The 26,711-nt window shown below is 31.5% G+C and overlaps 1 protein-coding gene across 2 annotated transcripts in view; it reads left to right on the forward strand.

The window, feature by feature from the left end:
- jbug (filamin-type immunoglobulin domains fbug) overlaps positions 1 to 26,711 on the forward strand; it is a 347,148-nt gene that overhangs the window by 144,107 nt on the left and 176,330 nt on the right. For both annotated transcript variants that reach the window (XM_085807591.1, XM_085807590.1), the window contains exons 9-15: positions 5,725 to 5,854; positions 7,537 to 7,625; positions 7,812 to 8,034; positions 11,285 to 12,166; positions 13,207 to 13,428; positions 17,814 to 17,981; positions 19,709 to 19,858. In XM_085807591.1, coding sequence (XP_085663717.1) covers positions 5,725 to 5,854; positions 7,537 to 7,625; positions 7,812 to 8,034; positions 11,285 to 12,166; positions 13,207 to 13,428; positions 17,814 to 17,981; positions 19,709 to 19,858 — 1,864 coding nt within the window. The remainder of the gene's footprint in view (positions 1 to 5,724; positions 5,855 to 7,536; positions 7,626 to 7,811; positions 8,035 to 11,284; positions 12,167 to 13,206; positions 13,429 to 17,813; positions 17,982 to 19,708; positions 19,859 to 26,711) is intronic.

Raw genomic sequence — 26,711 nt, forward strand, 5'->3', positions numbered from 1 at the left:
GTCCGAGGTTCGAATCCCGCGAACGGTCTGGCTGCATGGGTGTTTTCATAGTTTCCTCCTTGTGAAACATGTATACAAGCCAGTTTCCCTTAGAAAGTCCTCCATGAAGGCATCCATAACCTTAGGCGGATAGCCCTGGTGTGCTTTGCCATAATTAAATAGACCAAATAGACCTCTTCTACTTTGATCTGGGCTAATTTATTCTCAACAGGTATGCATTGGGTTACATCAGTTGGCTGATTATTAAATGTACTGGCATCTACTACTAGGCCAAAAAAATTCAGTGGAGAAATATATTTAAGTTTGGAGGAAAAACTCATAAATATTGTGATTCCAATTAGTACTACTGTGACTGAATAGGTTAAAGACCCCATTCCCAATACAAATTCTCAGGAAATTTATTGCATTTTTTTTTTTTTTTTTTTTTTTTTTTTTTTTTTTTTGCTAATGCAATTTGAGTTACATTAGACAAATTAAACAAATTAAAAATTTAACATTAGAGAAAATGAATATGTTCATGAAAAGTAAGCAAAAAATTTTCTATTGCCTGGCGTTTGTTAGGCTATAAACTACAAATTCAGTTTTACTTCTGCAAATATCATCTGAAAACTCCTCATTGGTTGTTTGAATTAGAGTTCCTTGAGTGTTTCCATATCGATAATAATTTCTCTACACTGGTCAGTGACTAAAATTCTAATATTTTTTCACCCATCTGTAAGCAGATCATTTCTGATTGCATTTTCTATTCTTAGATGGGACTGCTTGATTTCTTTCATTTTCTGCACTTCTTTCTCTTCATTATAGAGGGCATCATGATCAGTTTCTAATATATTCTTGACATTTAATAAATTTACTCTTTTTTTTTTTTTTTTTTTTTTTTTTTTGTGGTATTGTCATTCATTTAGTTGCAGCAAAAGATGATTGTGGTTGAATCGCTGAAAGTGCTTCTTCTAAAACTCTATGTCGGTCAGAATTGTGTTTTCTTATACTCAATTGAACTTTGGTTTATGGTTTAAAATAGTCTTTGAGCCACATTTTCAACTTCATGTAATTGAATGAAATACTTTTAGATTGTTGACTAGTGGCTGAAAATGCAACAGCCCACTGTGACCAAGCAGTAAAGTAGCCAATTATTAATAGTTTGACTCGAGTTCACATCCCAGTGAATGGGCTGGTTGCATGGCTGTTTTTGAGGTTTTTTCCATGTGTAATGTGGATACAAGCCGGGTTCCCGTGGAAAGTCCTACATGGAGCCATCCCTCCCCTTTGGCAAAGTGCATAAGGGTAATCAAATGAATCAAACAAAACCTGAAAGTGTAACAATCTGAATCGTTCTTGATCTGGGCAATATGGAAAGTGCAGTACAGCTTCTCAGTTATGCTCTTGAAGAGCAGTTTTGATGAAATTATTTGCATGAAGGCTGGTGGTTTCATGTTGAAGAAGCATGCTGTCTGCAGTTTATTTACTTCAATTGGATTTGCCTCATTAAACTGTGGCATTTGCTGATGTAAATGTTCTGCATTGACCATGTTGTTGTTTTCAAATATTTTATACTGTTGATTGCAATTTATTTGTCCATTGTCAAAAAAAGGCACCTTGTTTTCTGGTTGGGGGCAACTCTTATTTTTGTTTGATGTCTTGCTTGCTTATAAAAATGCAGCTATTTTTTCTGCTGTTTCATACAATTGTAAACTGTACTCCATTTTTCATTACCAGTGTTGATCAGGCTCAGAAATCTCTGTTCATGTTCATACACTGTGTTTCATTATTTTTAAGTGGACTGTAATATAATTTTAAAATACAAATACCATTTAACATTTTTAATATTTTTATTTAACCTTTCAAATTTTGCTTCCGATGAAGCAGTGAAAGAAACAAACGACTAAAGTTTTTATAAACTACATTATCGAAGCAACCATAGCGTTGCCATATTGAGCAATCCAAATATAACCACTTTTAATGGCTATTCTACAGAGTGGCATTAACACTGCTCGACTTTGAAATTCTTAAGATTTCAACAAAATTAGTTTAGCACATTACAATGAAATTTTTTAAGAAATTATGTAATAAGGCATTTCAAAATTCAAACTAACATACTAATAGCAAAATACGCTTAAATACAATATACATTATTCATAAAAACACTAAAATTCTGTAAGAGTATACAAGGATTAGGTATTATTTCCAGGCAATAAACATTTATTAGAAATGCTAGGTTTAAATATCCGGCGAGATGTTTTTACTAGAACAACACTTATTTTTCCATCTTTTTCAGGTATTATCCATAAATTCGACCAATTAACTAAGAACAAATTGGTAGGTTATCTTCCTTTAACAATACAAGGCTATCCTTTTGGATATTACTTTTTTCAAACTGCCATTTTCCGCATTGTTTTAGATTATTTAAATAATCTCTTGACCATTTTTGCTAAGTAATTTGACTAGGTTTTTGATCTTGTTGCCATCTAGAAAGTCTATTAGTTCAGACATTAATTAGTTGAGGTTCAGAAATGGCATTAATAGGTCGACCAATTAAGAAATGGCTGGGTGTTGAAATCTCGAAATCATTTGGATGTGATGATAATAAAACGAGTGGTCGACTGTTAAGGATACCTTAAACTTGATTGACAACTGTTAAAAATTCTTCAAGAGTTAATTTGGAATTTCTTACTACCCTTTTTAGATAATATTTAAATGACTTAACTCTTGCATCCCAGAGTCCGCCAAAATTAGGAGATCTAGGAGGTAAAAATTTCCAAGAAATTGCCTGCGAAACTAATTAATCAGCTAAATTTTCAGGAGGGCTGCAAGCGAGGTGATACAATTTTTTTCAGGTCTGAATTAGCGCCTACGAAATTAGTAGCATTGTCTAAAAATATTGTAGAAGAAAAGCCACGACAAGCAAAAAATCATTTTAAAGTAGCAATTAAAGCCTCAGCTGTTAGATCAGTGAAAATTTCTAAGTGTATTGCACGAGTGGCAAAACAAACAAATACTGCTACATAAATTTTGTTTAAAGTTCCTTTATGTTGATTTTTACTTTTTATGTAAAATGGACCTCTAAGGTCTATACCAGTGTTAGAAAAAGGGGATTTACTGTGACTCTTTCCTTAGGCTATGATGTCATTAACTGCTCTTCTATTTTAGGTTTTACCTTGAAGCATTTGATGCATTGATGTACAATTCTCCTATCATTATTTCTTCCATTTAGTGGCCAATACTCTTGGCTTAAAATATTAAGTAGAGTTTTAGCCTTAATGTGCAAATTTTTTATATGAAAATGGTTCATTATAATATTAGTTAGTTTATGATCTTGAGAAAGTAAAATAGGATGTTTCTGGTCGAATGAAAAATCAGAATGGACAAGCCGACTGCCAACACAAAGGAGATCATAATCATTAAGAAACATATTTAAATTACTCATATTACTTCCCTTAACATTTTCTCTTTTCTTGCAAGTAAAAATGCAAGTATAAAGTAGCATTTAAAAATCCATGTTTAATTTCTTGAATAATGGCAAGACTATCCAAAAATTGTTTCAATATTTTAGCATAAAATCTGCTGTGTGGAGCATCGCAAGATTGTGGAAGGATGTGTCTCCATGTACTTTAAAAAATGCTTGGCATAAATTATGGCCAGCTACCATATTTGAAGGTGAGGATGATGAAGATGATAGCTGCGAATTTGAAGGTTCTCGGATATTGCAAAGGTGAAATTTTTGAATTGATGGATTTTGTAAAGAAATGTGGAGAAGTGGTAATAAATGAAGATGATATTACAGAAGTTTTGTTATAACAATGCCCCAATCATCAATCAATTAGACAGCGAAATCTGTAGTATTGTTCTACATCCGGAAAATACCGCTACCAATAGTGAAGAAAGTGACAGAAAGGTTACTGAAAATGAAAAAATTTTGATTGACAAGTTAGTCAGAATTCTTGACACAGCAGTTACAGGACGTGAACAATGGAACTTCGTAACTGTACAAGAACCTTTAGATCCCCTTTGAACCCTTTAGGTCATAAATGCTTCATTATTTCATAAATCACGATTTCATATTTTTAATTTTATAATTTATCTTACTAGGTTTAAACTGATGATCTAATATCCGGAAAAATTCCAAATCTGGAATCGCAGAAGACCCGACAAGTCTGGATCTCAGTACTATATTATCTAAGCAACATCCATTACAAAAAAATACCAAAAATTAATGCATGAAAAAACTTTATTAAAAAACATTTATCATAGCAAGAACTACCACATTCTCTAAAATCATAACATTCTGTACTGATGTCAGGTATCTGAACTCAGTCTTTTACAATTAACTAACACTTTAATGTTGTGAAATATTGAGACTTTAAAATTAAACTTTTATTAATGAGTACCATCATGGATGAGACTGCAAGGCTGAATTCTTGTAGGCTAAATATCATTTCTTTGCAGTTCTTTTGATAAAATTACATTTCCATACACAGTACAAATATCCTAATAAGCTCTGGGTGCTTTAGAACTTAGAGAAAGAAGATGTGTGAAATGCCCATTTTTCCCTATTTGGCACTCCGTTACGCCTAAAAATGAAAACTGTAAACTGAATTTCAGAAATGATGAATAAAAGTTCTGAACGAAAATAGAGTTGCTAAAATACATGTAGCACTGTGACGAAATGCTTTTCATGTTACTTCAAATAACAATGGAGAAAAAACAAATATCTGACCACAACATCTGACAAATATCTAATACATGAAGACGTACAAGTAAACACTTGAAAGTAATCATATATGTGCACAGACATACTTGAAAATAAATGTGCACATATAGTTATGTCTTTACTTAAAGTTATACATGTGCATATGTACAAAGTAGATAAGAACATAATTCCTGGTTTATATAGCAGTTAAAGAATCCACCAACAAATGTATAAGAAGTTAATAACTGAAGTCAAATAAAATATGCAAAGCCAAACAGTTCTGCATTAGGTTACATAACTCATTGTGTTACAAACATTTTTTATTGATTGCAGTAATATGGCAAATATTCTTATCTATCATTTGATTGCATCACAAACTAAATATATTTTAAATTATATGAATAAATGTTATTAAAAACACAAAATAAAGATTTAAATCGAGAAGTATGTTTATTTTTTTTCTTCTAAACCACTATGTCAAGCAGTAGCAGACTGTTAAAGATTTTATGTTTTGCTGAAGTTACAATATTCTGAAAAATGGTTATGTGTGAGCATAGTGAGTTAAAGACTTTGTATTTTGTGAAATGACAACACTTGCTAATGTGACATGTGACACATGCATGTGTGGTGTAACGCATGGTGCAAAAATTTTTAAAAGATTCTCTAAGGTTTTTATGTTACTTTTATGTTATTAGAACTTTTGAAATGACTTGCATTAGTCAGTCTCTCTCAAAAATAAAGTATTCTTTAAGGGTTTGAATAAATCTTGCTTCTAACTCAACAGAACTGCATCTTTTAGCACTCCTGTGTAAGATTAATGCAAGTAATGTATTTAGTTCATATTTTGTTAATTTATATCAAAATAGATTAGTTTATTTTGTTAAAACAGTAAACTTATGATTTCTTAAGTTAAATTTATGTATAGGAACATAAATGTTTATTCTTTGGGTATTAGAAAGGGAGATATTATTGTAGAATAATGTAGATATGTATTTTGTTCCAAGTCTAAGGATTATACATGACATGTTTATTCACAGATTAATTCCAATGGTGTTGGAGGCGGAAATGTATTTGTTGAAGCTTTGTCTCCTTCAGGGAAACTGAGGAAGTGCACAGTTGTAGAAAATGATGGTGTATATACCGCCACATTCACTCCAGATGAAATTGGCAAGTTTTATTTGTAAATTATCAGCTAATTTTTCTGATCTCTTATGCAGTTGTGTTTGATGGTGCGTAAAACAGTAATGGTTATTATTTTCAACTAAATATAATTTTGCATTATAACGCTGAATTGCTATAGCAAGGCATACTTAGCATATGGTTTATAGATAGAATACAAGTGGCTGTTTAGAGAATGCTGCCTGGGCTTTACCTCAGATGCATCAAATTATAAGCAGAATTTCGTAATTCAAAATTAGAAATTTCATGTGTTAATGTCATTCATATGAATTCAAGGATTTTAATTAGTAATAATTGAAGTACACAGGTATTGCTGTGTTTTCACATAAATGCAAATCAGTTTCTCTAGAAAGTCCTGCACAAATGAATTTATTCCCTTTTAAGCAGCTAGCTTTTGTGATCTTGTTATGATTAAGTTGTCTAGATTTTGATAAAACAGAATTGTTATTAAGGTTATCTTATGAGGGAAAAATATGTCTGTTCCTGTCCGCAAAATTATTTAAAATAAAAACTCTTTATGTGCCTTGCAACTTCGTTTATATGAGTTTTTTACCATTTTTTTTTGTACTTGAAAGTACATTAAAATTGTGAGATGACATTTTATATAGGCTTTTTCTGGCTTGAAAGGTACTTAAGGTAGGAAAATGCGTCCCCCCAAATTGGTTAGTTTTAAGATGTCATATAAGGGATAAAAATAATTTTGCTTTTCTCAAATAAATAATGACATCTGGAAAACTGAAACATACCCAGAAAAGTGTTTGAAAAAATAATTTTTGTGGAATAGCTTTTTAGCTGATTCATTGAAAAATTTTAAAAGTAATAGCCACAAAATAGCTGCTGCTTCAGAAAAGTTCGAATGAATAGAAATTGTGTTTGGTAGTGGCAGACACTTTACTTTAGGTATTTGCAAGTAGGATGGCTAAATCCATTGGTCATTTCATTTTTGAGAACTGCCTGAATGTGACTAATATTGTATCTTCAAAAATTGGGGAAGAGAAACCACAAACATTTCTGCTTTATTCAGAATTCAAACTCAAGGCCATAATCTTGGTAGCCAATCTTTGCTAATGATCTAATCATCTGTGAAAGCAGCTGAGTAAGCAGTGTAGGCAGGTAGAATCAGAGTATATGCAGATCTATGTAGAAAATGAAGATTCTTGTTATCATGCAGTTGATAGTTTTGAAGTGCACTAAGCTAATTAGTGTTCATACTGATTAGTAGACAGATACACAGAAAATACAGATAATCAAAAAATAGTCATGTAAAATTATAAATAATTGGTGGTAACAGAAGTAAATCACCTTTTCAAAGCTTTTAAATGAAGGAAATAGTGTATTATAGTATTTAATTAAAATGATAAAATTCAGCTAAGCTTCTGGTATTCCTTCTGGAAGAGCTCTCTTATATTCCCCTTTTTTTAGAAGGATTTTTGACATTTTATAAAACATTTACCAATATTGTGAAAATGTATGGTGTCATTAATTTTAAGCTCTTTTCATTCATACATATAGTACAACAACTTATCTACACATTCCCTAAACAATCTTGTACCCTTGCTTTTTCTTCCTCATTATTCAACTTTCAGTCTATGGATTTTATATTTATTATTAGCCTAAAAATTTTGTTTCCCATTGCTTGTTTGGTTTATTTGATGTTCTGTTATTTGCAGGTGAATGGAAAATTATAGTTACCTATGCAGGTGAACACATACAAGGCAGCCCATTTATGTGCTATGTATATGACCCCTTAAAAGTGAAGGTAATGCTCCTTATATTCTTTATTTGCCACATGTCCTTTATTAAACAAGGCAAAATTCATCATGTAACAATGTAACTTAAAATGTTTTCCATTTTTTATGAATTAAATGGTAGTGACTCTTTTCTGTGTAAATTAGATTACATTTATATTAAACACGATTTTGTTCAAAAAGTGATTTTCTTCTAGGTGCAAGGTTTAGGGCCTACACTTAAAGGCAAAGATAAAACATTTATTATAGATGCCAGTTCTGCAGGCTGGGGAGAGATGAAGATTGAATTATTCCACAACTCATTTCCTGTTCCTTTAGTAATTGACCAGCAAGGAAATGGAATCTATAAAGTGTCATTTAACCCATCTCATTCTGGGCGTTATCAGCTTAATGTTACATTTAATTCCATAAACATTAAAGGTACTATAAAATTTACTTTTAAGGACATGAAAAATTACATAATTATTTGGATGCTGTGTAATTACATTACTTAGTATTATTTGGAACTATATGTGGTGCATATCCTTTTTTTCTTTTGTCACAAGCATGAAAGCATTTAGCATGCAAAACTGCATGCAGATTTTATGATGAATTTTATAAGTCTATTCATTTTGTTGAATTTTATATGCTTTTGTGAAAGGTCCTAACTTAAGTTTCTTATCAATTTTATTATTATTTTATTGTTAATCAGTGATTGAGTGTTATTTTTTACCTTTAGTGATGTGTATTACTTTATTTTTGATATTCCTGTAGAACTACTTTTAAGTTATAATTTTTCATCGATTGCCTTATTTCTGATCTAACAGACTGGGTTTTTATGTGCAGTTTCCTCATTAATATGCTAAAACGGTTCTTAAATTTTAATGTTGCTGAAAATCACTTCATTGATAACTAATTTGTATTCTATACATATTGAGAATTTTGTTTCTTTTCAAATACCTTCCTTCTTTGTGTGTTAATTTTTCAGTCACAAATGAAGAAATTAAGACAGAAAGAAGAAGAATTGGACTGAACTAAAATTTTATTCATGTAACCATAGAGATAGTGAACAGAGTGACAGGACAGTTATAAAAGGATTTGTGGCACATAGTCTAATAATGTATGCTGTAACATATGCTCCAGTTTGGTTTACCATGCAGTGGATCCAGACAATGCTATACTATGGCAGACCCACATTTGTTGGATGAAATGTTTCAAATGTCAGATACCACTACAGTTGGTATTTCAACTGACCATTCATTCTCAATAGAGGACATATTTGGGAAACACAGTGGGGATATCAAAGTATATGGACATGGCATAGGCAGCAAATGATAATCTAAGTTGTTTGCCTAGGCATTATTTTGCTGTATATGGGAATATAATTTTTCTTAGATCATAGAGTAGGGAAACATGCTGATTTTGATGAATATGATTTTCTTTTGTACCCTGATAGTAAAAGAAAATGAAAATGAAGTATCAGGTAGTATTTAATATGATGTAAACTTATTTTGCATGCTGTCCTGTGATTTATACGGTCTGCCATTTTTTTTTTTCAGTGGTTTCACATGGCTAACTTGTTTGCCACTGAAACATGAATATGAAATTATATTGAGAGATTATTATAAGTAATATTGCCCCTAATTTTTATTGATAAACTGAAAACAGTTTCTATTTCCTCAATGGAAATGTTGCATTTCCTTGCATGGATCATATTTTTATCCCCATAGATTGATTAAGATTGGCAATCCCAGCATACTGTCTAGATCAATATCTAGACAGCGTCAACTTCAGGTGTAACTAAACTGTCTTCGCAGTGACTAGAACCATCGGTTATTCAGTGGTAGGTTCAGGCTCAACAGGGACTGCACTTGTAGTGTCTTGTCTGCCCCTTGGTTGTGGGGATGTTACATGGTCAGCTATCAAAGGTTGTCCTTAGGGGTTTGGCTCCACACAGTCAAGGCTGGGGGACAGTGATTTCTGACATGTACCCTGCATAAAAAAAAGGGGGGACATTTCTATACTCCCGTTCTACTGGGCCGATTAACGAAATTCAACTTGTGTTTTTCATATCTTGAAGTGCGACTTAGGATATGTATTAGATTTATATATAACATTGTTCTAATATTGACACAAAATTGGATTTTTTCTGAAATAACATATCGATTTTTTTTCCATATTTCAATTCTACGATTCAAATTACGCCAGACTACCAAGTTTTGTAAAAATTGCACGAGTAGTTTTTCAAAAATATAGCTCTCAAAATTTTAGCTCCTCAGTATTAATTGAGTTTGGTATATAATTATTAATTTTCTCTTTTTTATTAAACTTATTTGATTCTTCCTTTCACATTTCGAAATTCAGGTTCATTCCAAATAAAATTCACCCATCTTTTATGATTTATTTTTTAAATTTGTATTTTAAAATAATTTTTTAAAGTTTTCAAAAAAATTTTGAATTATAATCTATAAAATTCTTACCATCATCTCAAAGAAGACATATTTCTAAGCTTACCTGCAAAAAATTACAGCTTTTTATTCAAAATTTCCAAAGATATACGTGAATTTATATATTTGCACGTTTTGAAATTTGATATATTTGTTGAAAGCAATAAAACATCAAATGTGGTTTAGACACTTTGCTAAAAATATTTGAAAGCAAGAATGAAGTGACTTAGTTCCCGCTAACGCACAATGTAAAATGGTAGGAACGAGGTGTCATACATGAAGAAGTTCGCCAGGTGAATTATTCTTGGCGCAAGCTGAAAAAATTGTGCCTATATATAAATCTAATATATATCCCAAGTCGCGCTTTCGAGATATGAGAAATGCAATTTGAATTTTGTCAATCGGCTCAGTAGAATGGGAGATATAGAACTGTCTGTTATTTTCTTTTCTTTTTTTTTTTTTTGGCACAGTGTACATATGCTCAAGTTTCTATTTAGGTGGAAACTTGCCATCCATCAGTGGTTTTGTGACATTAATTTTGAGACTTGTGAGACAAAAATTGTCCCCTGAGGCCCACTTGAAGCAATTAACCGTCTTAAGGCTGTCTTAAGACACCTCAAGTCTGGATGTCCCTTTTCCCTAGTGCACTGCATAGATCATATTTAACAGCTAAAATATTTCATATTGAAGACTTCCGGCTATCTCTTATAACATCAAATATTAATAATGTAAAGCATGTAAAATGCACTGTAAAAACTCTGGTTTCAACTACCTCCATGACAACTGCAGACTTTCTGCAGTTAAATTTTCCTATTTCTGGTCAATTTTCCTATTTCCTTCCAGCGTTTTTTAAATATCCTTATTAAAAACTGTTACATTGTCTAATTATTGTCTGAGAAATTATAGTTGTTGTAATGTTTTCAAATATTACATTTGAGGTGTGACACCCTCCCCCCCCCCCGGATACTGCCTTTCATAGAAAATTGTTGCCTAATCATATTGCATGTTTCTTTCTTAATCATTTATGATTCTGAGAAAAAGTATGGATATAAATAATATAAATACAGCCACTTCTAGTTTATGCTCCCTAAGCAGAACCTGTACTTTTTAAAATTCACTTTCATTATGACTTCTAATAATGTTTGCAAGATTTGATAATAATATTGTTTAATATTGGTAGTAAGTAATATGGATTTCATAGCATTTTACTATTAGTAAACATTACTGGTTCAATTTTATTTTAGGATCTCCATTTACTTTCAAGGTTGCAGAAAGTGACAAGGATTTAAAAGGGACTGATATTGAAAGTCGTATTGAAGAAAATAAAATGAAAAAAGAAAGGCATATCCCCATCAAAGAAATTCAGCGTAATCATATATCTTTGGATGGCCCTGCTATAACTCCTACAAAAGTATTTGAAAATCATACTCACTCAAAAGTCTCTGAAGCTATAAATAAACAGAGCAATGGCAGCATTTATTCAAGTAAAGAAAATGTTTATCAGTCAGTAAATACAGAAAAATTTACACATATTAAAGCTATGAATAATGCAAATTTAAATCAAGAAAACTTAAGCTTCTTACAAAGAGCTGAATTAGTGAATAGCAAACTAATGGCTCATAAAGATGACTCTAAACGGTCTAAAGCTCCTGCACCCCCTACTCCCAAAAAGCCTGTTTCATATGACAATGGCATAAATAGTTTGACTTCTAAAGAAGCTGAAAAATCTATTGAGTCTCAGAAGCAGTCATCAAAAATTATGAATGAAAATTCACAGTTTTTAACTGAGCAGCATATTTTAACTCAGTACACAAGTCAGCATACTGGACTTCAGAAAATATTTTCAGAAAATGTTGAAGGCCAAGGTGTTAAGCCAAAAGTTTTTCTAAAAAAGGTAAAAGATGCTCGGGAAAATGATGGAGTGTTATTAAATCCTAATATAAAACATGCTTTAAATGAGTATTCATGTATTCCATCTTCTACAAAATATAAAAAAGAAGTGATAGATATTACACAAGTGAAAGCTGAAGGGGAAGGTCTGAAACTTGTTCCTGTAAAGCAACCTGCTACATTTGTACTGCATGCTCCATGGTTGAAACAAGATGATATTCAAGTTACAGTTACAGGTTAGTATCAGTTATGAATATTTTTTAGCATCAAATTTGGTTCAGGTTTACAAATTACCACAACATTATATGTTCTATTCATCAGTTTGTGAGAGAATAAAACCATTGAACACTTGTAATTGTGCATTTGATTCATAGCAGTGAAACGGTCTAATTGCATGGTTTCATAGTTTTCCTCCTGTAAATCTTAAATGTGAGCCATTTCCCTTAGAATGTCATCCTTAAAGACATCTCTCCCATGGCAAATAATTCTCAATATTTTGCTATGTTAACTTGCTTTTCAATAAATTCAGAAATAGAGATATGTCTATATACACATTTTTAGTTCTAGCAAGTTGGATCATTGTATCATTGGAAGGCATTCCTAATAAGTTTCTAGTTCTTAAAAAAATAAACTATTAACTTGGGTCAGTATTTGCTGAATAATGTCATTTCATGGGCATTTTTTATGTAATAGTAAGCTAAAATAATTTCATGTGAATTATTTCTTCCAAAATGAAGAGGTGTAAGAATTTTAAGGTAGTTTAGAAGTATATTATAGATACTTCATATCATTAAACAAGCATGCAAAGCAGATAATGACGTGACATTTTAAATGTAGCAAAATCCACTTCCTAGTAAATTTTGCTTATATTTTTGAGGTGTTATTATGATTAGAAAATGTTTTTTTACATTTTCTAAATTTTATGTTCCTATTTATAAATTTTTTTTTATATATATATTCACAGGAAGTAAACAGTGTTCATTGTTATAATATTTTAGTAAAATAGTTTTAAGTCGATTATGTTAGTTGTAGAAAATATACTATTCTTAGGAAGCAATTTTCTTTTTTTGAAATAAAAATATCTGCAACAGCTTAAATGTATTTTTGTGAATGGCTTTGGTCTTAAATATAGCCTTATCATGTTATTAATATTATTTACAAGGAGGAAGAGATATAAAGATTTTGATTGATTTCTAATAATATTTATGTCTATATGCTTACAATATAGATATACTGGTAAATTTTAAGCTAATTTGTACATTTTAAACTGTTGCAGCACCATCAGGCAGAGAAATACCTTTTAGACTGGAATTTGTTAGTCATGGAAAGTATCAAGTTGAATACATAACACCAGAAGTTGGAGAACATTCCATTGAAGTTAACATAGCAGGGAAACAACTTATTGGTAGTCCATTTCACTGTTTTGCTTATGATGCTTCACAAATAAAAGTTGGAAAAATCCCAAATGGAACAGTTGGTAAACCTGTTGAATTTGAAAGTAAGTAAGCATTAATTTGTTTTAATATCTTCCAAGATCCACTCATTACTTTTTTAGTGCTGACATAAATTGTGTGCATTTATCACAAATGCTATAAAGATGTTGTCGATTAAGGTTATAATACAAAAACCTCATTTTGATCCTAATATGTGGTCATTATTATATATCTGCATTTTAAATTCTGCTGCAAAAAAATAAATGTTCAGAAATGTTGTAGTGTTCCAGTGCTTGTAGTAAAATTGCCTGAGCTTCAGATATCTACTATTTTATATTCGTCAGCTTTTATTACTTTGTCATACATATTGTAACTTTTCCTTTAAAATTAAGAAAATTGTTATTCACATGAGTTTTTGCTTGAGCATTCAGAAGCATGAATTTTTTCAGATGCTAGTAAAATTACATTGGAGTTTATTAAAATCTGTGCTTCATATGTTTCACATGTAGACAATAGACACTTTTTCATAATAAAGCATGTGAAAGGGCTTGATTCTTAATTTCAATTTAATACTAAATAAAACACCGCCATGTTGAAGAGACATAATCATTAATTAAGTTTAACCTATACTACCAACAACTTGTTGATTTTGTAGCTGTCTTTTTGCTTCGCATATATCTCAGAGGGAAGCAGTTATGAAAGTTCATCACTGATTTTACACCTGCTGAAGAACTTAATCCCTGACACCAACCTGGCAGTCACTTTTTTTTTTTTTTTTTTCTTTTATCACCACATGGCTATCAATTCATGGCAGCTTGAGAAATGACTCAAGCATAATAGACTAAAAGAATTTTTAGAAAATATTAATAAATAAATACTAATCAGCATAGTAAAAAATTGACATTATACTTGGTAATGATTTAACTTTAGCTAACTATACTGCGAAGAGTTGAGTGTGCCGACCAGGAGAAATTTAACAGAAATTTCTTTCCATATGCAACAAAATATATTTTGTAAGTGATATTCGTAGGCTAAAAGATTACGTTTATTGCTGTTTGAATTCAGAATATTCTGATTCAGAATTCCGCTTTGCTATTTATGTAAACCTTAAGTGGAAATTACTTATTCGGGACTCCTTAAGCAATGTTTGCTTAAATGTGCAAAATAACTTAAGCAATGTTTGCTTAAGGATAAACTTTAAGTATATGCGCAAAATAGACACAATAAATAACTAAATTAATATAATTCAGGCTTAACTTGCAGCATGCAATACAACCAAGACAAAATTTAGCAGAACAACATGTCTAGTCACCAGTCTCTTGATACATCACCAGTATTGTGTAGAAGATGCTAGCTAAGCATTAAGCTATTCTAAAACAAAACAGTATACGAAATCTGTAGTATGGTTCTAAATGCAAAACACATCAATATCAATAATAAAGAAAGTGATAAGTTGCTGAGAATGGAAACATTTCAATTTAGCATTAAGGGGAAATTCTGAACTGAGCAATTACGGAACTTTAACAGTGGAATTATAACGCAACAAGAAATTGTGTGATGTAACTTAAACAGCTGACATTGAAAGAAATGTTTAATAAAACAAACAACAAGTGTTTGTTAATTTTGATTCTCTTAAAATCATAAATGCTTCATTGTTTCATATTTTAGTTTTACAATATATTATGTTACTAGATTAAAAGTCATAATATAAAATCCTGAAAAATTCAAAATTTGGAACCCCTCAATTCCTGATGAGTCCCAGTATCAGACTTTGTACTGTACTAACTTTACCTCTCCCTCAAAGAAAATGGTGATTTAGGGGGTGTATAAAACTGAATTTCAGTAAGTACGAAACTTCAAATTTAAGCATTTCTACAGTTGATAATTTGAAGCTAACTTTTCAAAATTAACGCTGCCTTTTGAGAGATGAACTTTTAAATAATTCTGGAGGTAATGAAATAGCAGCAGAAACTAAGAGAAACTTTGAAGAAGCCTGGAATTAAAGGAATGAAATATAATTTTTTTTTAAGAAATTGAATATCCTTTCCCCTGTTTGAATATGGCTATATAAATACTGCATTTTGTTCTAAAAAGCTCCATTTTGATTACGTCTAAGCTAATATTTCTGTGTCAGAAATATGTTCTGCATTCTAATTTTTTATTGAAGTTTAATGCAGGCTAGACCAACTGCTAAAATAAATATGCATATTACAAAAAAGCAACAGTGTGCAATTATTTTTCAATTAGCTCATGACCTTTCGTTATGTAAATAGCAATTAGTAAAACACCTTGCTTCAATGTCCTTGTTTTTCCCCAAAGAATACATATGGAATAGTAAAGTATGCGTGTTTTGGGGGTGAGAGAAATGAGCTTTGCTAGTCTTTCTGATTAAAATGTTTCTGTATTTTGCATATGAGTTTTTCTGGTTAAGGTATCTTGCTTTAAATAAAATGTAATGAATTGTAGGGATGATAGTTAATGCAGTATTTAAATTAACAAATTTAATGGTAACATAAAATCATAATATCATTTTAAATATTCCTTTATTTTTATGGGAGAGAAATCTCTCCCTTAAGAAATTTATTTCAGTTATAAAAGTCATACCATTCGTGTACTGTATTTTATATATTTTTCAATCTATTTAAAGAGGCTTTATTTCTTATGTTTTATTGTATTCAATGGAATAAGGATATGCACCTGTATTAAGTTAAAACTATTTCCATAAATCTTCCTGGATTGCTTAATTTTTGGTGCAGTTTTCAAAATCCAGTTGAAATTAAGTATTAAATAGATATCAAAATTATATATATATATATATATTATTACAGTTATTAGATTACACTTGTGTATGTCATTAGATGTGCACCGTTTATAAGAGATTTTATATTAATATCTATGCGACACTTAAATATAAGAAATATCTGTATGTGTGTGGTAGTTAGGTTAAATTGATCTGGTATCACACTGAATTAAAAGTTGTTTTAAGTTCTAGAAAATTCATTATTAAAAATTACAGAAAAATGGTTAGAAATTTATAATGAAAATTCCATAAACAGTATATCCAAAAATTCAAATATTTTCATTAAATAATAAAACAGGATAGAAAATTTATCATTAATAACTCATAAACAGTATATTCAAAGATACAAATACGTTGATTTAATAAATTATTCTTGGAAAACCCATGTGTATTTATCTATCTGTATGTATAAAAGGAAAAGCCTGTCTCTCTGTGTGTGTGTCTTTCGTTCATGCTGTGCGTAAATTAAGACCCAGGGCTACGAAATTTGGTACATAAGAGTGAGTGCACCTCAAAGCAAGTTTTTTTTTTCAAAATTCGATTTTTTTTTTGGTTTTATGTTTTTTGATGTAATTGCATCAAATCAATAAATGGTACACAGCCGATGTTGCTGATATATCACTGTTGCCATTGTTGCTGATATCAGCACTGTTGCCACTCAAAAAAATGAGGGCAATAATTCTGTGCAGTTTTTAAATTTAATGTTTCTTTTGGATACTGGACATTTGTTAAGAGAAGGCAACGGGAAGTTGGTTAATTTATTTATTAGGATAATTAATATTTGTATTAAGGCCTATTGCTTATTTCATTGTAAATTTTTTATATGTAATACATTTTTATTGAAATTTGTGGTTTTTTTTTTTTTTTTTTTAAATAAAGTTGTTCTGATGAGTAAAATTCTGTGCAGTTTTTAAATTTAATGTTTGATGTTCCTATTAGGCATTTTCCCAGTACATTTAAAAGCCAGATGAAGGCTGGCTGCATAGCAGTTATTATGTAATATACTTACATGTATCTGATGTTAAGATAATGCACACTTAACATAAGCACATCCTGTGTATTATGTGCATCATTAAGCTAGTAAAGCATAAAAATTAATAGTATATCTGAACATTTGCTATAAAATGATTTAAAAATTTGTTGATATTTGCATATTGAGCAAAAGTAAAATATTTTCATTTATAAGTATATCTAATATTAAAAGGAAAATTATATATATCGAGAGAGAGAGTAAAGAAATTTAGAACCAATTTTATACAAAGACCCGGAAGAAGTGAAATTCAATACCAATAAATTTCAAAATACCCTATAAATATGCAAAATAAGAATTAAAGAAATGTGAAACTAAAACCTAATTTTTATCTATACTGATCAATTTTCAGCAGCATATTGCATGGAAATACTTGGAATAATTATGTTTTTAAATTTATACTACTATATATATAATATATACATATATATAGATTAGTTATAGAATATGAGGTTATTCATGTGTTATTGGCAAAATATTTATGAGCACTTTTGAAGTGAAGTTTATATATGTAGATTAGTTATAGAATATGAGGTTGTTCATGTGTTATTGACAAAATATTTATGGACACTTTTGAAGTGAAGTTTTTTGCAATTTAGTGTTTTACTTCTTTCTTTTAGTTAATGGGGCTGAGGCTGGATCAGGCAATCTAGAAATTTTGGTAAATGGTGGTCATGTGACAAGCAATGTTCAAAGTTTGGGAAATTACTGCTTTCTGGCTTCTTTCATTCCTCATACTGCAACAACCCACACAATTGAAATGAAGTTCAATGGCCATCATGTGCCTGGTAAGCTAAAAGTAAAAACAGAATGCTTTAGATGATTTATTCAATGTGCTTTTTTATTAATGACATTATCTTGCTTGTAGTTATCATTGTATTTTCCAGGCACATTGTCTTGATTGTAATTATTGTATTTTCCAGGCAACAAAAATTTGCTTTTTCAATGCAACTCAACTTCACATACAGAATAATTGGAATATTATTAAAATTCTTAGTTTCATGCTAATATATTTCTTAAAATGTATGTATGTTTTTTAAGTAAAAAAATTAATAAAATAAAATATAAAAAAATATAAGTGCGTGAGAAAATATATTTAAAAAAATATATTTAATATATTTTTTTATTCCTCATGCACCGCAAAGTATTACACGAGGCTTACAAAAACGTAAGTTAAAAAAGGACACCTCACAAATAATACAATTAATTCAAACATCTTTGATTAAAAGGAGCACACTCAAAAATGAAAAATAAGATGCAAACAAGATCATTTTCAATATTCAAAATAAAAATCTATAAATATTTTTAGATGCTTATTTTTCAATGTTGCTTTACACATAGTGTTTAATAATACTGCTGTGATTATCCCCCTTCCCCACTTTGTGTTTTCATTATCATTCTTTATTCATAGAAGTGAATGACTGGATGAAGTACTCAAAACTCATTGAGTGGCTTTCTCATGATTTTGTTAATTTGAAATCAATCTTCTCATCAGCTTTGTCTCTGAAGACATTTTTGTTTATTTAAAAATATCATAGAGTCTACTAATTCAGAAGTCAAACAAAAAAAAATCAGTGTTATATTTTCAAATTTTCACAGACGTAGTGTTAAATAATACTGCAGTGATTCAATGCTGATTTTTGTTGTTTGACATCTGAATTAGTATTTGTTCGGCGTGTTATTGTGTTTTGATCATAGAGTTTGATTTGCAGCATTACTGTTTATTAGAAAACTTAATGTAGAGCAAAAAATATGACTTTATAGGTATAGTTGCTATTATGTTTTGATTATAGTGGAATTGCAAATTTTTCCCTTTAGTTTAAGTAATTTCTATTTATCTCATAACTGTTTATTTTATTTATTTATTTTTTTACAAATGGTGGACACTTGCCTATAATGGCATTGACCGCTACTAAGGCCAGAAGTGGTAACCATTTTATTGTGGAGGCACCTAATAGGCGGCCACTGTTACCTCCTATGAAGGGACAGACAATTTTACATCCATGCCTTCTTCGGGATTCGAACCTGGGCTCTTTGGTATCACAGTCAGGCTTTCCTAACCATTATACCATCATAACTGTTTATAGCTTAATACAAAGAGACAATTGAATCTGCTAAAATACTTTTAAAATTTATTAACTATATTTGTTTTGAAAAAATATTTTGCTGTAAGAAATGTATTTGTTTTTGAATTCGATTATACTTTGATTAATTTTACCTTTTAGTTTCGACAAAAAAATGTCGGCATGAGTTTAGCTTCTGTATAATTATTTTGATATTTTTACTTCTGCAGCCTTCTTACATAACTGTCAATGATAAATTAGTATTATTTTAAAGCATCATGCTCTTTGCCGTAAAAATACTTTGCCTTCAAAAAATTTGGAATTCTATATTTTAATATATTTAGAACCATCATAACCACTGTAATTTTTTTCATCTTTCAATATGAGTTCAGCATGCAGGCTGATCTAGTGTAATACTGCTGATAAAATTGGTTTCTGTGTATTTGATAAAGGTTCTCCCTGGAAATGTGAAGTGAGTGAAATGGGAAAGAATCTGTCTGTGAGAGGAGAATGCTTCAAATCTTTCAGAATAAGACATCCTACATCATTTGAGATAACTGCTGTAGGGTATAGCAAAGATGATATCAAAGTTAATATTTATGGTAAGTTATAGCATTTATCAGTAACTGAATCAAATGTTATACGAGGGCTATCCAGAAAGTAGATTACGTTTTGGAATAAAAAAATAAACAAAGTATAGGAAACAAATTTTATTATATACAGATGAAAGCCACACTCAAATACTACTTTTCTACATAGTCACCATACAAATTAAGGCATTTATCGTAGCGATGTACGAGCTTGGAAATTCCTTCGTCAAAAAATTCGGCCGCCTGCGCCTTCAACCACTTCGTTACCTCTTCTTGCAGCTGTGCGTCGTCATCAAAACGCATTGATTGCAATTTCGTTTCACAGTTCACATGTTTCACCCATGTTTCGTCACCAGTAACGATGCGATCGAGTAAAGAGTCACCATCCTTATGGTAAGCGTCCAAAAAGTTCAACGCTGCAGCCATTCGCTGATTTTTGTGGTCCTCTGTCAAGATTTTTGGAATCCATCTTGCAAAAAACTTGTGGTAAACAAGCTTTTCGCTGATGATTTCGTGCAACAAACTTCGCGAAATTTGTGGAAAACTCAAAGAAAGTTCCGTTATTGTGAAATTTCGATTTTCACGGACTTTAGCATCGACTTTTTCGAGAAGTTCGGCGGTCACTATGCTGGGTCTCCCACTTCGATCTTCGTCGTGAACATTGGTTCGGCCATTTTGAAATCTTATGACCCACTGACGCACTCCACCTTCAGTGATAATGTTGTCCCCATACACTTCACGAAGCTGCCGATAGATTTCTATCGGTTTACAGTTTTTTGCAGTCAGAAACCTTATTACTGAGCGCACCTCGCAGCTCGCGGGATTTTCAATTAACGCAGACATTTCAAACCGTCACAGTATCTGAACGGAGCACAGCACGAACCTCTCACTAGCACGGCTAGATGCAGACTGAGCTGCGCAACGCTCTGACCCCAAGATGGCCGCGCTAGCCCCGCCCCTAGCGGACACAGACGGAAACGTAATCTACTTCCTGGATGGCCCTCGTAGTTTTTATTATATGAAAATTAAGACTGTATATTAGTAGAGTAGAAGGAAGTTTCCAGTTGTCAAATCCTATGATTTTTCATTTATTCTCTGCACCAGGGATTCTCAACCATTTGCTGTTGCATCAATTCCTTTTAGAAGAATGGTTTTCTTCATTGACCCCTTAATTTCTCTCTTTTATGTACAACATACAATGTAATACAAATAATTGCATATAACTGACTTAAAGATAGGAATTAGATTGAGAATATGAGCAAAAGTTTGAAGAACAAAAAAAAAAAAATTTTTTTAGATTTATAGTTTACTGTTTTTGTATTATTTTTAATTTTGCAGATATAAAACTTTTTTCAGAAACAAAATCTTCTAATTGCACAGAAGATTGATTTTAATGTGATGGCTGCACTGGATATGTATTTAGCTACTAAGTATTTGGCAAAAAACTACTTTACTTAACTCTTAAATCTCTCATTCAGAAATATTCAAATGGTGTCTTGTTAAGTAAATCATTGGCTAAAATATACTTTCTCTAGGTAAGAAGGAAAAGTGTTGGTGTGGGATATTTTTCTTGGATGTCTTTTAAATTCCAAAACTAAGCATACCTTTGTGTTTTCAATAAGACTTGTGCTTGAACATCCTTTTTCAATGCAATGAATTCTTTTTACATCATAATTTGAAGATGAATATATCACAGTTCAGCAATTCTAGATTTTCTGTGGTTTTTTCTTCATGTGTTTTTGGTTGCACTTTCATATGTTCCTATGTTTTACTTTTTTATAGCGCACTTTTTGCATACAAAATTTATGCATTAAAATTATTCATTTTTAAGGTATATAAAAATTTAGGGTGTTTTCCCCCTTATATTTATTTTATAGGACTTTTTTCTTTATACTGTAGTATATATTCCTTACTGTACTGAAGCAGTTAAAAACAATTTAAAAAAGCAATTTATAATCCTTATTAAATATTATATTTCTTATACAGTCAAAAGTCATTAATCCGGACTCGTCGGGACTTCGGCGATTACGGATTATCGATTTTTCCGGATTATAGATCATCAGTTTAAATCTGGTAAGATGGCATGCAGAAATTATAAAATTAAAAATATGAAACCGTAATTTATGAAATAAAGAACAATCATGATCTAAGAGGTATCAAAATTTACAAAAAAACAAAAAAAAAAAAAAAAAAAAAAAAAAAAAGCTTAATATTTATTTGTTTACTTTATTAAACATTTCTTTCAATGTAAGTTGTTTAAGTAGCTTCGTTTTATGTCATAATACTTTCTCTTTAATTCTATAAGCAGACATAATTTCTTCTTCAGTTACAAAGTTCCGCTGTTCAAGACCGATAATTGCTGTGTCGAGAATACCGACTAATTTGTCAATCGAAATTTTTTCGTTTTCAATAACCTCTGTGTCACGTTCTTCTTTATCAGAAGCGAATTATACTGACGAGGAATTTGATTTAAATCATATCAAAGACGGAGTACATCGAGATGAAATACTACATTTAGTAAAGAATTATAAGCCAAATAAAATGAAAACATCTGCCCTGAAGATAAGGATAGTGCTGACAGATCAACTTCCAGTTAATTGCGCGCCGCAACCCCCCCCCCCCCCCCCGCCACAGAGCAGCGTGAAATTGATAAACAGATTTCGGAATGGTTAGAGAAACGAAGGATTATGCCTTTATCCATTTTTTGCAGCAATTCCACTCTTTGTTTAATGGACTTCGAAACATACTTTCGCTTTGTAGATCCTTTACATGTTAGTAAATATATATCGGGAATTCTGTTTGACATAATCAAAAGTTCAAGCTTACTTTTATAAAATTGCTCTAACAGTCTGCAAAAAAATAATAAGCCAGGTCCAATTCAAGGATTAAGGAACAACGCAATCTGCAACATTAACTGAATTAGATACTTTTAGCTTAGCTTATACCATCCGTTATACATTAAACGTGCAAGCATAAACGTATTATGCGCATGCGCACACGCATATTCGCAGTCGTAAAGGTCTTACGCGCATGCGTCAACGCGACGCATGAGCAGAAAGTTTGTAGCTTTGAGGCCCGGATTATAGATATTCCGGATTATGGGTGTCCGAATTAACGACTTTTGACTGTACTGTATTTTATATGATATACACTAGTTATCATAAATTAAAGAAAAATCACAAAAATAGCGATAACTACCTAAAAATAAGCCAAACCGTGTAAAATTTGAAGATGTTGCCAAGTAAGAGTAGCTGAGTAAAATTGCAATATGCAAATTAGTGGTGCTGCACTCAGAATACGTCATCTTCGAGGAGAATAAAAGTCCATGTTTGAGAGCAAGCCCACATATTTTACTGAGATAGTGACATCAGAAATCTGAGAGAGCCAATTCGTAACAATGACTTCCAGGCATCATTTGCCTCCAGAACTGCGATGGAGAGCCATTGGGAGACTAGAGGCAGGAAAAGTCAAACAGAAAGTGGCCAGGTGGCTAAATGTGAGTCCTTCTGTGGTTCATAGACTTTAGAAGCGATTTCACCGGAGGGTTGGTGTCAACGTCAACTGTGCATAGAAGGCTTCACGAAGTTGGTCTGTATGCGAGACGACCAGCCAATTGCGTGCCGCTCACGTCACGCCATAATAGGGACCGTTTTCAGTAGACACGACAACATGTCCACTGGAAGCTTGATCGGTGAAGGGCTGTTCTCTTTACGGATGAGTCCAGGTTTAGTGTAGAAAGTGATAGTAGGCGTTAGTTGATATGGAGAGAACCTGGAACCCGTTATCATCCGTCAAACATCCGTTAAAGAGAGGCATACAAAAGAGGCAGTATCTGTGTTTGGGGTGGCATCTCTTTGGGTGGACACACAGACCTCCATGTCTTTCCGACGGTGTAGAAAGCGATAGTAGGCGTTAGTTGATATGGAGAGAACCTGGAACCCGTTATCATCCATCAAACATCCGTTAAAGAGAGGCATACAGAAGAGGCAGTGTCTGTGTTTGGGGTGGCATCTCTTTGGGTGGACGCACAGACCTCCATGTCTTTCCGACGGAAACCGTGAATGCTCCGGTTTATATGACATCCTTGATGCTTATGTGCGCCCATGTGTGGGGCAATAGGTGATACTTTCCCGTTACAGGATGACAACTCAAGACCGCACAGGGCTTGCATCGTAGATGATTATTTTCAACAGGAAACAATTATGCGCATGGAGTGGCCAGCTCGATCCCCGGACTTGAATCCTATCGAGCATGTTTGGGATGACTTAGAAAGATGTCTAGCTGCTCTCAGTCTGCCCCCTCAAACCCTTGCCGCACTTGCAACAGCTTTGCAAGAGCAATGGCTCTCGCTTCCTATGGAACTGATAGACCACATAATTGAAAGCATCACACATCACTGTATGTACTGTATTGCTTCTAGAGGCAACCATATTCCCTATTGAAGGTACTTATCCTATAGCAAATTGACACCTTCAATTTGTTCATTTTATACATGTGCTAATTTCTATAGTACCATAATTGTTTGGTAATTTATTTGTATGTTATTTGATACTTTACTATGTGTTGTATATTGTGGGTAAGTTTCATAAACTCTTTTCAGTAATCATGATTTTTGTGATTTTTCCTTAATTTATGATAACCAGTGTATATAATATTCACAGAAATTTCAAAATTTCTTCCTCCATATGTAAAAAAATACAGAAGTAAAAAATCAGCATTTAAAATTGAAATATTTTTGAACTTTTAATTTCATATAAATATTAGAGTGTAAGTTTTTTTTTTGGTTTACCAAGGGGGGGGGATGTATATGTTTCATGAAAATTCAATTTCCCCTAAAATTTGGAATTTTTACAATTCCTCTTTGGTTTGCATATCACATATAAACATAATTAAATATTTTAAAGTATATATATACGTATATATATATATGAGAAAAGGAATGAAAAAAAATCTGAAAAATATAACACTGTCTAAACCAAAAGTATAATTACTTTTTTCCAAAGTATATTGTAATTAAATTATATTAAATGCTAAAATTATAACCTTCCAAAGTATTACAAAAAAGCAAAAGAAAATGTTGAGAGTCAATAAGAACAATTTTATAACTTAAGCAAACATGAAGAAGGCAAATAGCAAAATCATTAGAACAGTCAGATTGAAATATTTTTGCCATCATGAGGGAGATGGACAAAATTATTTTTGTCCATCCCGTTCATAAGAGCAAAAATATTTCAGTCTGCATGTTCTAATGCTTTGGCCTCACTTTGGCTTAAGTTGCAACACTGTTCTTACTGGTTCTCAACTGTTTCCTTTGCATTTTTGTAATACTTTGGAAAGTTATAATTTTAGTACTTTATATAATTTAATTACTATATATATATATATACACAGTGAAACATGATTAACTTGAATACATTTAACATAAAAATGCTTAAGACGAAATATCGGTTAACACGAAATAATACAGCGGTCCTGACAAACTACTATATATTTTTATGCATTTTGTTTCTCTTAAAACAAAACAAAAATCGCTTAACACGAAAAGTTATCCTTTCTGAAAATGAACAAAATACGGAAAACACTGGCCTCGCAGGCGAGATGTAAGAGGGCTGTGAAATGAAAGAAAGGTGGTTTCACATGTTTTGTAGAAAGGAGGCTAACTTGGCTTTGAAATACCCTTGGAATAGCCTTCGACACTAGCCAGTTTTGTATGTCTCAGCCACTTTCACCTTCCACCCCTACAAACATCTCGTCTCTCATCAGTTGGCTTTGAAATTCGATGACGAGTACATCCCAGTCTGAGTAAAGTCTGTGAGTTTGGTTCATATGTTGCACTCTGCATGGAATTCAGCGACTCCAAGGGTGAATGAAAATTGTTTTCGTCATGCACGATTCTCAAAAGTATCAGATTCTTTGGCACCAAAAGAAATGGAGGATATTGAAACTGAGTCGACACTTAATGAAATGATTGAGAAAGTTTCTGTATTATTCGACTGTCCTACTGTATTATTGGAAGAATTCGTTGCAGTAGGTGGTGATAATGTGTTTACAGCCCCAATTATCACAGACAAAGACATTTTGGAGTTTGTTCAAAGGTAAAAAAATATCATTGATGCAGATTCTGACGACGAAAATGAAATGAATAATGCAGCTCCTGTTCCCAGGTCATCCAAAATTAAGAACGTCACGAAAGTATGCGAAGTTATTTAGATACACATTCCAAGGCTGAAATGAATAACAAAGCAGAGGACACTGAACAATTTGTTAACAATTTGATGCTAAAAAAGACAATGCAAAGAAAAATATCATTGTTTCAAAAACTCAATAAATGTTTTGTTTTTCCAAAAACTTGAAAATTTTGTATTAATTTTCATCAAGTTCTTGTGGATATCTTTGTTTCATTGATTTTTATCAAATACATGCATACATACATAGCTATATAAATAAAATGTTCTCTTAATAAACTTAATTTTGTATGGTTTTTTTTTTTTCTTTTTCAGTATCCTTTAACACGAAAAAACATTTCAGTCCCCTCAGTTTCTTGTTAAATGATTTTCACTGTATATGTATATATATATATATTTTGCTATAGTGCAATGTATATATATCTATATGCGAGATGTGTGTGTGTATATTATAAGCTTACTTCATCCGATTTGATATTTTTATTATTATGACTTTCACATTGGTAAGTACAATTTTACATTGACTGTGATCACTAAGATGGAATCTCACTGCAAATCAGGAAGCATTTTGTTTAAATTTTTTTTTCATTGCATTTTAAAGAAATTCAAATTAAGTTCAAAGGAAAACAAACATTTTAGGAAATTTTTGTTTAATTTTTGGTCTCTCTCTCTCTCTCTCT

The sequence above is a fragment of the Stegodyphus dumicola genome, chromosome X1 (genome assembly GCF_044657685.1).
Source record: "Stegodyphus dumicola isolate Sdum_Otavi_A_Nest chromosome X1, ASM4465768v1".
In the NCBI taxonomy this organism is placed as follows: Eukaryota; Metazoa; Arthropoda; class Arachnida; order Araneae; family Eresidae; genus Stegodyphus; species Stegodyphus dumicola.